Below are 15,646 nucleotides of genomic sequence, written 5' to 3'. Positions count from 1 at the left end.
TACAGAGACATACAACATAGAACATTACAGCATACTACAAGCCCTTCGGCCCTTGATGTTGCACTGACCTGGGTAACCAATCTGAAGCCCACCTAACCTACACTATTCCATTCTTGTCCATATGCCTATCCAATGACTTTAAATGCCCTTAAAGTTGATGAGTCGAGTGCTGTTGCAGGCAGTGTGTTCCATGCCCCTACTACTCTTTGAGTAAAGATAATAGAACATAGAAAGCAGTGGGATTGGTAGAGGTGGTACATCATTATAAAAGGCTTTGTGTGTGGGAATAAGTTGGAGACATTTAAGAACCTGGCGACATTGCTGTGATGTGTGTGTGAGAGCGATGTGCTGTAGGATAGGGTACAGTGAGTGCAGTACATGTTGCTTGCCAGGAGCACATTGGAATAGTTAAGTCTGGATTTTGTTTTCAATGTTTTAACTTCTTTTAAATAGATCCATTTTATGAAAGTGCTGGTATCTAGACGTGATTGGAGAAACAGAAATTCAACTGTTCACTGGTTGGTATCCATTATCTTAGCTGGAATTTCTTGCTACAAGCCACAGTGAAATTTGAATGCGTCCAAATAAACTTGGTTCAATGCATTCTAATAAAAATGTTTTCAGAAAGAAAGGCTTCAATGTATGCAGTCTTGCTCATATTTTACTCAGTGCAATGAAAGCCAGTTAATTGCAACCAATGTTCATAGAATCCCTATCTTGTGAAAGCAGACCATACCAACCCTCTGAAGAGCATCCCATCCAGACCCATCCTCTCCCTATAACCTTACAGTTCCTATGGCTAATCCACTTAACCTGCACATCTTTGGACTGTGGGAGGAAACCGAAACACCCAGAGGAAACCCACACAGACACGAGGAGAACGTGCAAACTCCACACAACATTCACGCAAGGATGGAATTGAACCCAGATCCCTGGTGCTGTGATGCAGCGATGCTAACCACTGAGCCACCCATTGCCCTAAAGGAGGAAATGTCACAGCCACATTTCCGCATAACACAATCCCACAACCAGGAATGGGTATGAACAGACAATGTGTTTTAGTGAAGATAGATTGAGAGATAAATATTGACCCAGATACTGGACAGAGCTTCCCTGCTCAACTTTAAAATAATGCATTAGGATTTTAATATCCACCTGCGAGGAAGAGCACAATAGGATTCTGTTTAACATCCTATTCAGTGGGTGGCACACCCTAAGAATACAGCACTCCACCCCCCACCCCCCTCCGCGACCTTCCCGCATCCCCTGCCCCCATTCTGCCTTGATGTTTTGATCTACATTTCTGCTCAGAATCCAAGATCTTCTGATTGAGATGGGGTAAGGGTGTGTGAGAGAAAAACCAACTATAGCTGACAACTGAAAACAGGTAAAATGCACTTTCACAGATGGTCTTTAGCTAGTGCCTCAGCAATACTAAGAAACAGGAAGGTTTTGTTCCCACACTAAACATTGTTGTGCGAGTGAGGGGGCAGGGGTTTGATAGAACAAGAGCTGGAAGAGGTTCGATTTTAAACATCAGTGTAGCTTCACAATATCTGCTGTAAAATAATATATTATAATGCACAAAATGATAACTTTGAAAGCAACTTTTGCTGCCTCTTCGAGTCACATGCATTTCTCTCCCTTTTGCCTAAGGTAAACTAGCTGATTGTAGTCCAGATATCACTGGGGGTGCATCATCAACAGATAAAAGTATATCTGATCTGATAATCCCCCTCAGTATGGTATATAATTTAAACTGGTTCAACAGTGTAGGGAGTAATGATTGGCTTTTTGGTAACATACCACATGCACGTGGTAAAACAATTCAACTGGCCAATGTCATGTCATTATTTGAACCGAATCAACCATATCAGGAGCCAACTATTCAGTATAACATGCCAACAGAGTGGTTATGTTACTGGGCTAGTAATCCAGTGGTTTGGAAAAATGATATCGTAATTTGTAAGTGGAATTCAGTTCATTAAATAAACAGAATGAGTGCAGTTTTGTCCTTCCTATTGGTGGCAAAGAAGCTGGTAAAAGGGATTTGGCACATTTCCTCTGGCACATTTTTGCCACATCACCAATTAAGTGCTGGATGAGAAGGCCCATTGTGGGCTTTCTTGACACACCAGCAAATAAAACCCTGAAATGATCAATGAACAGCCATTTAAGGACCTCAATTTGCCACCAAACTGATTTTCTGCCTTCTTGAAGGGCAAGACAAGTGCCTGTTTCCTGATTGGGAACACAGGTTGTCCTGTCTGCTGAGATAGGGTGGGGCAGGAATGGAGGCAAAGGGATGGCTGCTGAATCCCCCTCCCTTGTCTCTGATGCCCAATCACCCTCTCCCTACCATTCCCAACCCATGAAAAGTGAAAGGACCTAGAAAGTGCCAGACTCTGATTGGTTGGCAGTTTCTGCAAAGGTGGACTGTGTTAGGGCAATATTTCACCACTCAGCTCCTAACAAGCTGATTGGAGCTTAATTCAGCAAGTTATCTTCGTAGTGACAGTGGTGAGTCAGTCAGTATTGTATACGTGCGCTCAAAAATTTGACTAAACATCAGAGAGCCATGACCTTCGTATTGGTGATGATTACCATGCAACATCACAAAATAACCAACAGCGTAGAAGTGGCCATTTGGTCCATCTAAGCTGGTTCACCATATAGTTCACTGGCTTAGCCTATCCCTGTAGCCCTGTTGGCTTATTTCCCCCAAATGTCCATTAAATTACCTTTTGTTGCCATTTATTGTGGCCACTTTCACCACTCTCAGAGGTAATGAGTTTAAAGTAATTCGTTGTTTAAAAAGCAATCTATGGCCTCACGTCATTGTACTGTCAGCTAATGGAATATTTTATATCGACCTTAATTAAATCTCTCAAAATCTTATATGATTAATCAAATTGCCACCCAATTTCCTTCATTCCAAGGAGAAAACCCCCTGCTTCTCCATTTTAACCTTATGGTTAAATTCTCTCATCCCTGGAACCAAGTTACATCAGAATGGTATTAAAACCTATATTTGACCACTAGCACTGTGTTTTTTTTTTACTTTGTCCTCTACTTGCTTCAGAGACCCAAAAATAAATTTAAAGAAGACGAATGAAATATTGATCTTTGTCTCGAAAATGAAGATGGGTGTGGGTGGGAGAAGTATGGAAGAAGCAAGGAAGTTATATTTCAGATGTGGGCTGCCTTGGCCAAGACCCAACAGGAGAACTGCCTTCGATTGTGGCCACCAAACCACAGGAAGGATAGAAATGTTTTACCTTGTTCGGAGTGCAGCGCTGAATCACAATAAGGGAGATGAGCTGAGCTGGTTGCATGCTAGTCAGATAACATTGTTTCAACAAAAACAAAATTTAAATCCCCAAATTGTGCTTGTAGTGGCCAACTGGAATTGCTCACATGTTTATTTACATCTGTATCAGTTTCTGTGGGAGAGAAAACTTTTGAAGAATCTTTATTAAATTATCCCAGGAAAATTAAAGATTAAATTATTGTGACTAACCACTTGCAGCTGTTTGTTACATGTTGCTGCCTCATGCTGATAAATACCTTAACACTCAAATCCTTTTATATAATTACTTATTCATTAGACAATCATAAATGATACATTATCTAATAAGCTTGCTTGCTACAAATACATTTTATTTTATAACAATGAACTGTGTCTTCTCCTGTAGCTATATCAATGCACCACAAATCCCAGGAATCTATCTATTTGGCTTAAATTGAAATCATGTTGGTATGCTTAACTTGCTCATGCTGATAGTTTATTTGTTGGTGATTAATCTTTTCAGACAAATATTCTATGTCTATGTTTCGGTTTGAATTTGGGTAAATGTTTTTGGAATTTTTTCTGAAATTCAGTAGGGTAGAGGATTCTAGAAATGCAGTTAAAAATGTGGAGGGTGTTTTTATCCCTAGGCAACAAAATCATGGGACCAAATGGGGTGATGTTGGTTTGGTTTATCTTAGTTCACTTAGTATCACTACTGCATCTGACTCGGAGGTTATGGGGGTAAAAGTCCCACACTAGATCAAATCACTCAACAGGCACTGGTATCCCAGCACCAAGTCACCCTTTATTTACTTGTGCATAGTATTTGACACTGGTGTGGCATCCTCAGAGCCAGCTCTCAGATGAACACTCTCTGACACTCCTGTTTATACCTGTCAGCCAAGGCCCCCTGATTGGACTAGGCTAGCTGTCCCAATCAGGGATCTCAAATTCTATGACGTCACCTGGCTGATCTCTTTACAATCACTACACTAAACAATTCAGTGGGGGAGCACTACACTGTTACTGGTATTGTCCATCAATAGGATGTTAAATTAAGAGTCTACCTAGTGTCTCAACTGGGTTCAATTTCTAGTGGAACAATTTAAAGAGTAGGGAATCACCTCAATTAACACTACCAAGAAGACGTTATATGGTCATTGATCCCACCACTCTTCATGTGATTTTGCTGCTCACTAGACAACTGTAATTCTAACACTGTGATATGATTCCTCATGAAGAACTCTTGGCAAGAGATGTCATAATTGTTAGTTTTAGGGACTTTTTGCAAAAATCCAGATGTGGATTGGTTTCTTGGTGGACGATTGTATATTGCAAGAGTTATGAAAGTCAATTTTCCTTTTGGGCAAAGTGTCTTGAGGGATCCTGATCAGTGCCACATACCTAAGGTGCAATGTGATTATTTCACATTAAATCCTTTTTTGGCGCACTTTGAACTGGTGAATTTTAGAAATTCAACAGCATTCCAGATGACTCCTTTAGAGGAGATCCCAATGATGATATATGATGTTTGCTAGTAATTGCTCTATTGTTTTGCTGAAACATAGTCTGACCTACTTAATAAGTGCCATCAGTTGTGAGTAATCCAAGAAGTAAAAGTGTGGGTGAACCTTTAGAATCCCTCCTCTATTTTGCACCCCCTTGAGTGTTGTACCTCATATTTTATAAAGCTTTTATAAAGCATGTCTGTCTACCAGTAAGACTAAGACTACACGGTTTCAAGACCCCCCCCCTTCCTAGCTTACCCCTAATAAATGTACAATCTCTGGAGAAAAGGATGGACGAACTCAGATCATGACTCAGCTTCCAATGTGAACTGCGGAACTGCTGTGCATTCTGCTTCACAGAAACCTGGCTCAACTCATCCATTCCCGACTGCGCACTTCAGAGTGATGGGTTTTTTTATCCATCATATGGACTGTACAGCACCCTCAGGTAAGACAAAGGATGGACGGATTTGCATTTTAATCAACAACTTGTGGTGCATGAACATTGCAACCCTGAGCAGCCATTGCTCCCCAAATCTTAAATTTCTCACCATCAAATGCTGCCCCTTCTATCTACCACGGGAATTTACCGCTGCTATACTAACCGCTGTGTACACACCGCCACAGACAAAGGTTGAGGAAGCTCTGGATGTCCTGTACTCTACCATTAACACCCCGGATTTGGAACATCCTGAGGTCCTGGTTATTGTAACTGGCGACTTCAATCAAGCCAATCTAAGGAAGGTGTAGCCCAAGTACCACCAGAACATTACCTGCTCCACCAGGGGCCCAAATATTTTAGACCACTTCTACACCACTGTGAGAGATGCCTACTGTTCCATCCTGTGCCGTCTTTTCGGGAACTCTGACTGCAACACCATGTTTCTTCTCCCAGCTTACAGGCAAAAGCTCAAGCAGGAGACCCCCTGCACGGATACAGGTCCAGTGCTGGTTGGAGGAGGCAGAGGATCAACTCCAGTGCTGTCTGGAATCGGCTGTTTACAAACAGTCCATAGGTACCTTGGATGAATTTGTTACCACCGTCACAGACTTGATGTGTGGAGGACTGCATACCGAGGAAGTCAATTCGGGTGTTCCCCAACAGGAAACCCTGGATTATTCAGGACTTACAGAACTTGCTAAAAACCAGGTGTGAGGCCTTCAGATCAGGACACCCACTCAAATATAAGGAATCCAAGTATGACCTTTGCAGAGCCATTAAGACATCCAAGGACCAATACTGATCCAAACTAGAGACCCAGACACCCGGCAACTATGGCAACGGCCGAATGACATCACAGGTTCTAAAAAGAGACAATGCAAGATAGCACATGATGACACATCCCTCCCAGATCATCTCAACGCCTTCTATGCTCGCTTTGAGCAGAATTTCGGTGGAGAGGTAACACCTATTCTGACAGGTCTTGATGAACCTATAGCAACAGTCACTGCATCAGAGATCAGATCAGTTTTCCTTAGTGTGAACCCAAAGAAAGTGATTGGACCAGATGGAGTACCAGGCTGTGCACTCAGAGCACGCACATATCAGCTGGCAGATGTCTTGGACACCTTCAACCTCTCCCTGCAGCAAGCCACTGTCGTTACTTTTTTCACGAAAGCCAACATCATCCTGTGCCCAAGAAGGCTCATGTAGCATATCTCAATGACTACCGCCTAGTGACCCTAATTTCAGTGGCCATGAAGTGCTATGAAAGGCTGGTCATGGCATTAATCAACTCCAGCCTCCCCACTACTCTTGACCCACTTCAATTTGCCTATCGGACCAACAGATCCACGTCAGATGCCATATCACTTGCCCTTCACTCCTCACTTGAACATCTTGACACCAAGAACAGCTATGTAAGAATCCTACTCATTGACTGCAGTTCAGCATTCAACACTATTATCCCTCGAGACTGATTACTAAATTTAGTGATCTTGGACTAAGCCCCACTCTCTGCAACTGAATCCTCAGTTTCCTGACGCACAGGGCACAATCAGTGAAGATTGGGGTCAATATTTCATCCTCACTAACACTCAACACTGGAGCCCCCCAGGCTTGCGTACTCAGCCCCCTACTATATTCACTGTATACTCATGACTGCGTCACCAAATACCAGACCAATGTGATTTACAAGTTTGTTGATGACACCACCATAGACGGTTGAATCTCAGATGGCAACAAAACAGACTACAGACAGGAGGTGGAAAATGGTGCACTGAGAACAACCTAGCTCTCAATGCTGGCAAAACCAAGGAACTCATTATTGACTTTCAGCGGGATGTTACTCATGCCCCCCTATACATTAACAGCACAGAGGTGGAACAAGTGGAGACTGTCAAGCTCCTGGGAGTGGTCATCCACAACAAGCTTTCTTGGACTCTTCACATGGATGCACTGGTTACAAAGGCCCAACAACGTCTCTTCTTCCTCGGCAGCTGAGGAAACTTGGCATGACAGCGAATACCCTTGCCAACTTTTATAGGTGCGCCATTGAGAGCATTCTACCTGGTATGGCAAATGTATCATTCAAGATCAGAGATGGTTACAGAGAGTGGTGAACTCGGCCCAGACAATCACAAAGGCCAACCTCCCATCTATAGAATCCATCTACCAGGCCCACTGTCAAGGAAAGGCCACCAGCATTCTCAAAGATCCATCCCACTTTGGCAATGCTTTTCTACAACCTCTACCGTCAGAGAGAAGGTACAGAAGTCTGAATACATGCACCAGCCGGTTTCAAAACAGTTTCTACCCTCGTGTTGTTAGAATACTGAATGGACTCGCAAACTCTTAGCATTCGCCTGTACCTGTGTTTTGGTGTTCGCTGCTGTTTACCTATTATTTACTTATCTATGCTACTTAACTCTGTAATTTGCCTGTATTGCTCGCAAGACAAAGCTTTTCACTGTGCCTTGGTACACGTGACAATAAATTCAATTCAATTGTACAGTTTACAATGTTTCTTATTTCATGTCATCTGCAAACTTTGAAATTGTTCCCTCCAGGCCATGAACTAGATCACATGTATATATCAGGAAAAGATAGGGTCTCAAAAAGACTTTTCGGGATCTCCACTACAAACCTTCCTTCAGCCTGAATAATTATCCCAATGACTTTTATTCTGTTTCCTACGACTCAGTCAATATTGTATCCATGTTATTAACTATGAGCAATAACTTTTCTCACAAGTCTGATGGGGCACATTGTATCAAATGTCTTTTGAAAGTGCATACACAACAATGTTACCCTAACTGACCCTTTCTATTACCTATTTTAAAAAAACCCTTCAGCTTCTGAGTTAAAATGCTTCAAAAATGTGTGCTCTATTTAATCGATTCACCTATTTCCATGTGTCTACTAATTCTATTTTAAAAAATTGTTTCTAGAAGCCTCGCTATGTCTAAACTGACTGGTTTGTAATTCTGGGCTTATTCTGACAAATGTTTTGAATGAGGACACGATGTCTGTTACTCTTCAGTCTCTGGCACTTGCTCTGAATTTAGAAAAGTCTAAAATATTTTGGTTAATGCCACTGCAACTTATAATCTCATTTCCTTTATTGTTCTTGGTTGCATTTTAACCAATCCATCTTCCTTATCAATTTTAAGTACCATATTCTGTCCAACATTTTCTCCCTATGAATTTTAAATCCTTCTAGTGATAGAATTTCTTCCTCTGTCATCATAGCACCTCCTTAGTAAAGACAGAAGCAAACTATTCATTTAACATCACATTCATGCCTCTTGCCTCTGTGCATACATTCTCATTGATGGTCCCTATTTGATCTGACTGCTCCTCCTGCCACACATTGACTACATGATGTGCCTACAGAAGACTTTGGGATTCGCCTTCAGGTTGGTTGCCTGCCTTTTCTCAGAATCCCTCTTTGCTTCTCTAATACGCTTCCTCCCCAGCCCTCAGAAGGTTTCTATATTTCTTTAGGTTCTCAATTGTATTTTTTTACCCGACGCTGTCATAAGCACACTTATTCTTTATTTTACTTTCTATTTCCTTTTTCATCCACAGAACTCTGGATTTGTTTGCATTCCCTTTCCATTTTGAGGGAATTTTGGCTGGATCTGTACCATTTCTTCATTTGAAGATAACCCATTGTTCAGCTAAAGCTTTTCCCACCAATCTTTTGTTCCAGGCTACTCGCCCAGCTTCATTCTTGCTGCACTGAAATTGTCTCTCCCCATTAATTATTTTTACTCAAGAGTGCCTATTGGCTTTTTCCATCCTCATCCTAAACTATATGGGTGCAATGATCACTGTCACTTAAGTTCTCCCACTAGCACTTGATTTACTTGGCCCACCCCATTTCCAAGAACCAGCTCAAATAAGGTCCACAACCTTATTCACAATAGTCCGTGTATTCATACACATGCAGAGTTATGAGAAAGTGAGGACTGCAGATGCTGGAGATCAGAGCTGAAAAATGCGTTGCTGGAAAAGTGCAGCAGGCCAGGCAGCATCCAAAGAGCAGGAGAATTGACGTTTCGGGCATAAGCCGTTCGGGCTCATTCCTGAAGAAGGGCTTATGCCCGAAATGTCGATTCTCCTGCTCCTTGGATGCTGCCTGACCTGCTGCGCTTTTCCAGCAACACATTTTTCAACATATGCAGAGTTATCCTGATTTAGACTCGCTTACTATCTCCTTTATTCAGACTTCACCTCCTGATTTATTATTTACTAAACTAATCTCTCCAAGTATTTTGTGCTCCCCAGTATTCCTCTCTAATATTCTCTCTTGTTCTCCACACCCCTGCCAAGTTGATTTAAAACCAACTCAATAGCACTGGCAAAACACCGCGTCAGGAACTCAGTCCCAGCTCTATTCGGTACAACTTATTTTGTACAGTTATCAATTTGCCTAGAGCTGATCATAGAACATAGAACATAGAAGAATACAGCGCAGTATAGGCCCTTCGGCCCTCGATGTTGCGCCGATCCAAGCCCACCTAACCTACACTAGCCCACTATCCTCCATACGCCTATCCAATGCCCCTTAAATGCCCATAATGAGGGAGAGTCCACCACTGCTACTGGCAGGGCATTTCCATGAACTCACGACTCGCTGAGTAAAGAACCCACCCCTAACATCTGTCCTATACCTACCCCAATTTAAAGCTATGCCCCCTTGTAATAGCTGACTCCATACGTGATCCAGTCCCATTGTCTCAGAAATCTAAAGCCCTTCCTCTTGCACGTCTTTTCCAGCCACATACTCTGCTGCCTTACCCTCCTATGTGTGCACTCATTTGCCTGTGGCACTGGGAGAAATCCAAAGACTGATAAGGTTGTGGTCCTACTTGTTAGTTTTCTGATTGAAGGCTCACTTCCCCTTTCCTACCTAAGTAATTGTCACTGAGATGGACCACATGTTAGGTTGTTCATCCTCCCGCAGAAGAATGTCCTGCAGCTGCTGTATGACATCCTTCACCATGACACCAGGGAAGTAATATACCATCCTCTGTCTATTTCCACAGAGATGCTAGAACTAATGAATCCCCTATCACTATGTGTCCTTCTTCTTTCTTCCCCATTCCTTTCCTGTATGGCCAAACTGGTCAGGATGCCAAAAACGTGGCTCTGACTACACCCCCTTGAGAAACCACTGCCACAACCAGATTTCAAAATAGAAAACTAATTTCTGAACGGGTCCCAAGGCAACTCCGAAACTAACTGCCTTTTTTTGCTTGGGTAGCCCAGAAGTCATCTATTCCGTTTGTGCCTCTAGACCCTCAACCTCTCTGACCAGGCTATCTGTGAAACGCTCAGTCCCATGGATGTGCCTCAGTAACACCAACTGCTGTTTGAGCTCCAAAACCTAGAGTTTGGCAGCTCTCACTGTACATACAGTTGTTTAAGAGTTCACATGTTCCACTCAATCAAGCTGCGCTGCCATGTCCTCCCTAATGTTATCTTTACACTACTTTGGATTACTTTAATTTCTTTACTGTGTTGATTCTAACTTGTCCATATTCCTGGTGGTTAAATCTTGAGTTAATCCTGATTTAAGTTCAAGCATAGTCACTTCATCAAAAATAACATACCTTTCTAATTTACAACAATTTGAAGGACATGACAGAAACAGGGCAGTTTCTTACACTCCACTGACTTTGCAATTTTTTCACTATTTATTTTTCTTTTCACTCTCCTTTCAAACATAGTGTGGGCTGGTGATGAGAACTGAATAGTGTACCTCTCAGCCACCCAGTCCCAGGTAAGTGCTGTAATCCTTGTGCATTGGTGTCTGTTTATAGTCTCCTGCTCTGAGCTCCTCCCTCACAGGTCTGCTGCCTTTCGGACTATGAATTATCCTAAGAAAGCATATGCAGTTCATCTTTTGGATGGTACATACTATTCCACCGTACATCAGTCATGAAGGAAGGGTAGGTTTAAATTAGTGAATGGATAGATAGATTCCTACAGTATGGAAACAGGCCCTTTGGCCCAACCAGTCCACACTGACCCTCCGAAGAGTAACCCAAAACCCTATCCTATATTTACCCTGACTACTGCACCTAACATTATGGGCAATTCAGCACGGCCAATTCACCTGACCCTACACATCTTTGGATTGTGGGAGGAAACCAGAGAACCAGGAGGAATCCCATGCAGGCACGGGGGGCATGTGCAAACTCCACACAGTCACTTGAGGTGGGAATCGAACCTGGGTCCCAGGCACTGTGAGGTAGCAATGCTAACCACTATGCCACTGTGCCACCCTTTTGTCCCAGAGGGTGTTGAGTGTTGTTGGATTTGTAGATAAGCAGGTAAGTGTGGAGTATTCTATCACTCTTGTGTCTGTTGAAGGTGAATAGACTTTTGGGAATCAAAGGGTGAGCTACATGGTACGGAACTCCCAGGTTCTGATCTGGTCTTATAACTATGGTATGCGTATGGCTGGTCCAATTAAGTGTCTGGTCAATGGTAACCCCCCTGGATGTCAATGATGAACGTTGAAGGTAGTTGATTAAATTTTCTCTTTTTTGTGATAATCATTGTGCATCACCTGTGGTAATAAAGTGCTTCAGTTTTTGAAAATGTATTAAAAGGCAGGGTAGCCTTTGTCTCAGAGGGGTCTATGCCTGCTCTCTTGTTAGAGGGAGGTGAATGCTTGTAGTTTAATCTGAGGACCACCATCCCTAAGGTGTAGGGTGAGGTTGAGACATTACCTTCATGGTGACTAGAGTGCGCGTGAGAATTGAAGCCAGGCTGTTAGCGTCACCCTGCATTATAAGCCAGCATCTGCAGTCCTCACTTTCTCCTAGTTGATTATAAGCCAGCAGCCCAGTCAACTGAGCTAACCAACCTCCCAACACAATGCATTAGATCATAAAATGAATGGAGCTACATAAGTAAACTTCTTTATTGTTCTAAGCTTGGGAACTGGAACATCACAACAGAAAATGGAAGCTGGCCTTCAGTATTCATGGGCTAAGCAGTTATGTATCTGAACCTATTCCCCAAAACTCGTAAAAGTTTAAGTCCATGTGATAGCTAGCATTTTTGTTTTTGGAGTCTATTGAAAGCGGCGTTTGTTTTGTTGATGGATTGTGCATGTAAATGTGTGTATGATGAGAAGGAATGAATGGTGCAATCACTATTCACCATGCATTGTTCACCTTTCCTTTCTCGGTTTTGTTTGCAGGATGTTGGCTATGATGTTACTGACGGTGCTGCTGATCAGAGCTGGGTGGACTCAGGAACTTGATTCAGCGGTGTCGTTTACGGTAATTACCACAGAAAAACTTTGGGAAGATGCTCTTACAGCAGACTGAGTACAGTGTGTGTCCTTAAGACAAAGAGATTCTTAATCAAGGAAAAAAGAATGAAGGGGTGACCTTGCTCTGTTGGTATGAGCTCCAATGTGTGAGTAGCTGACCTGAATAAAATCCAATGATGTCAATTTTTGAACAAATACAATTTTGGAAATGGACAATGGCATTCATGGTCACTTAAATGACTGGTATATTAGGTATAACTGTGGTCAGAGATGGGAGGAGTGAAGTGGTCAGAGATATGATCAATGCTAGGGGTCAGAACAGAGGTGGTAGACTGTGGCAGAGAGGGTTGAGATGGTAGAACCAGGCTAGGAGGAGAGATCTTTTAAGCCCTCACTCAGTTGGCTGCAATACATATTTTCTGTTTTTTTGTATATATAACTGTCACACTTCAACTTTGCTAATCAAATAAAAAATGAAGCAGATGCAATTCTAAGGTTTTCTTGAGAGAAAGCAAGTGGTGTTTGATGACGCATTAAGCGCAAAAGAAAAATGTAATATCTAGCACATAAGTATACAACACAGATAGTAAGCTTAGAAAGAATGGGGGGGGGGGGGCACATAAAAAATGCAATTGAAACCTAATGTTTATACAGTCCTACAGTCACAAGACTGAAAGTTGAGTTCCAAATCTGTCGCTGTTGTCTATTTCTTCAGTGGAGGTGAGGTTTGCCAATATCCTTGATCTCTCATCAAATGGTTCTTGCATCAAGGTTCTTTCTTTCACCAGGTGCCAAGTTTTTTTAGTTTAATGAGACAGACAGATAGTTCTTCCTTACAAATGTCTATTTGTATACTCTGGAAATTGCTCAATATTTTTCCAAGCTGAATACACCACATACAACTTTTCATCTTAACACATAACTTCTGGAATGGTGTGACTCAATGGGGAGATACTGAAATAAGTTTCATAACGATGTTACTTTCGACTTGATCCTTATTTATTGATCCTTTCATGAGCTTGGCTCAACATAATCAGGTGATCACAGCAGCCATTTTTGGTCAGCATTTGTCCATTTTAAAACTCGTTAGTCCATGGAAGGTGTCAGGTATTAGAATCAGCCGATGAAAGTTGAATATTGATTATCTATTCTCAGTCCAATTGTAACGGGACAGAGTTGTTAATGCAGGGAGAGTCAGGAGTGAGACAAATTATTAACTTTGCCTACAAATCACAGAATCAGAGAGCTCTTACAATACAGAAGGAGGCCATTTGCCCCATTATATATGTGCCCTCTCATCAAATGACCATCAATACCTCATGCCAATCTTCCATACACAAAAGTAGATAAGCAGATCAGGACTGCAAAATACTTGCAGGCTTCTAAAAAGCAAATTAATTGCAATTATATATAAATATCTAAATCTCTGAAAGGATCACAAGAGTAAATTGTTAAAGTTCATTTAAGGGCAATCAGAATATTGTACACAGTAAACAGGCAAGTGCTCTCACCCACTGGTGGGAGATTTAACAAAGGCCCTCATCTATTTACAAGAAATTGGTTCAGGGGTGCCTAGAAAATAGTATACACATAATGTAGTTCAGGCGTTAAATGTTCATTTGTGATCAACACATGTAGTAAGGTCCAACTTTAGGATTTATTTGGTGTCTGTTAGAATTGTAAAGGAGAAATACTGACAAATAAGAAGTATAGTGGTTTTTACCTGGGGGGAACACTGCTTCATCTTTGCCCATAGGGAAAATCCCTGCATGTCACCACCGTTATGTATCTTTCCCCTCCTGTTTGAAGTTCCATTTTATTAGCTGTCTGTAATAAGTGGATTTGCTAAGATGCTGATAATTCTTGATGAAACACTGAATAACCATGTTTTTGCACCAAGGAGGATGTGAACTGTCAGACTTCATGTTTTGTGCAATTTTTTAAAAATGGAAAATTACCATAGATGAAATTAAGCCTCTAAGTGCAAGTCTGTATCAGAGTTCTAGTAATAATTTATTAGGACGAGCGAGTAAAGATGTGGCTTGAATAAAAATTAGCTGGTGAATGCAATTAATCAGCAAATGAATATCTACTGCATATTTTGATGATTTGTTTTAAATAAAAGGATTGTTTTGTGCTGTTTATTTCCAGCAGTGTTCTGATGGATATCGTTTGGACCGTTCATCTGGACAATGCAGAGGTGAGACTTCTAGGTTACACACCATTTTATGACATCTCGCAAACATCCTTCCCACACATTGAATTATATTGATACAAAGTGATTGTTGTTCTTTTTAAGCTATTATTTTGGACATAGCAAGATCTAATAGACATGAATGCGGTAAATGAACAGTTCATTATTCCTTGGATATATTAGTTGCAAACATTGTAACAAACTTGGGTGACTGTGTCTGCAAAGTTTGTACATTGTCCCTTTGTCCTCTGGGTGCTCTGGTTTCCTCCCACTGTCAAAGACGTTTGGGTTAGATGGATTGGCCATGCTAAAATTGCCTATAGTGTCTAGGTGGGTTAGCCATGGTAAATGTAGGAGATATGATTAAAGGGCAGCCAGGTCCAGGTGGAAGCTCTTCGGAGGGTTGGACAAGACTTGATGGACCTAATGGCCTCTTTCTGCACTGCAGAAGTCCTATGACTCTGCGATTTTATGATCTTAAGATGCCCCAAATTGTTTATCAGCCAATGAAGTTCACTTGAAGTGTAGTTACCACTATAAAATAGGCAAATACAGTAGTATCCAATAATGGGAAATAACATTCATGAGCAGATATTCTGTTTTAGTGATGTTGGTTGATCAACGCAGGAGAATGCCAATTACTTGTTGAAAGTTATTGTTGAGTAATGCCATGGAAATCATGCTGTGGAATTTTATGCATCCACCTGAGAGGCTGTGGGACCTGGGAATAATGTCTCATCAAAATTGAGTCATAGAGCATAGAGATGTACAGCATGGAAACAGACCCTTCGGTCCAACCCGTCCATGCCGACCAGATATCCCAACCCAATCTAGTCCCACCTGCCAGCACCAGGCCCATATCCCTCCAAACCCTTCCTATTCATATACCCATCCAAATGCCTCTTAAATGTTGCAA

The 15,646-nt window shown here is 41.8% G+C and overlaps 1 protein-coding gene across 1 annotated transcript in view; it reads left to right on the top strand.

Annotated features, from left to right (window-relative positions):
* fbln5 (fibulin 5) overlaps window positions 1-15,646 on the top strand; it is a 91,089-nt gene that overhangs the window by 1,728 nt on the left and 73,715 nt on the right. The window contains exons 2-3 of the mRNA XM_043698461.1: window positions 12,462-12,543; window positions 14,688-14,736. Coding sequence (XP_043554396.1) covers window positions 12,463-12,543; window positions 14,688-14,736 — 130 coding nt within the window. The 5' untranslated portion in view covers window position 12,462. The remainder of the gene's footprint in view (window positions 1-12,461; window positions 12,544-14,687; window positions 14,737-15,646) is intronic.

The sequence above is a fragment of the Chiloscyllium plagiosum genome, chromosome 10 (assembly GCF_004010195.1).
Source record: "Chiloscyllium plagiosum isolate BGI_BamShark_2017 chromosome 10, ASM401019v2, whole genome shotgun sequence".
NCBI lineage: Eukaryota > Metazoa > Chordata > Chondrichthyes > Orectolobiformes > Hemiscylliidae > Chiloscyllium > Chiloscyllium plagiosum.
Note: the sequence above shows the minus strand (reverse complement) of the source record. Positions and strands in the feature narration are given on the sequence as shown.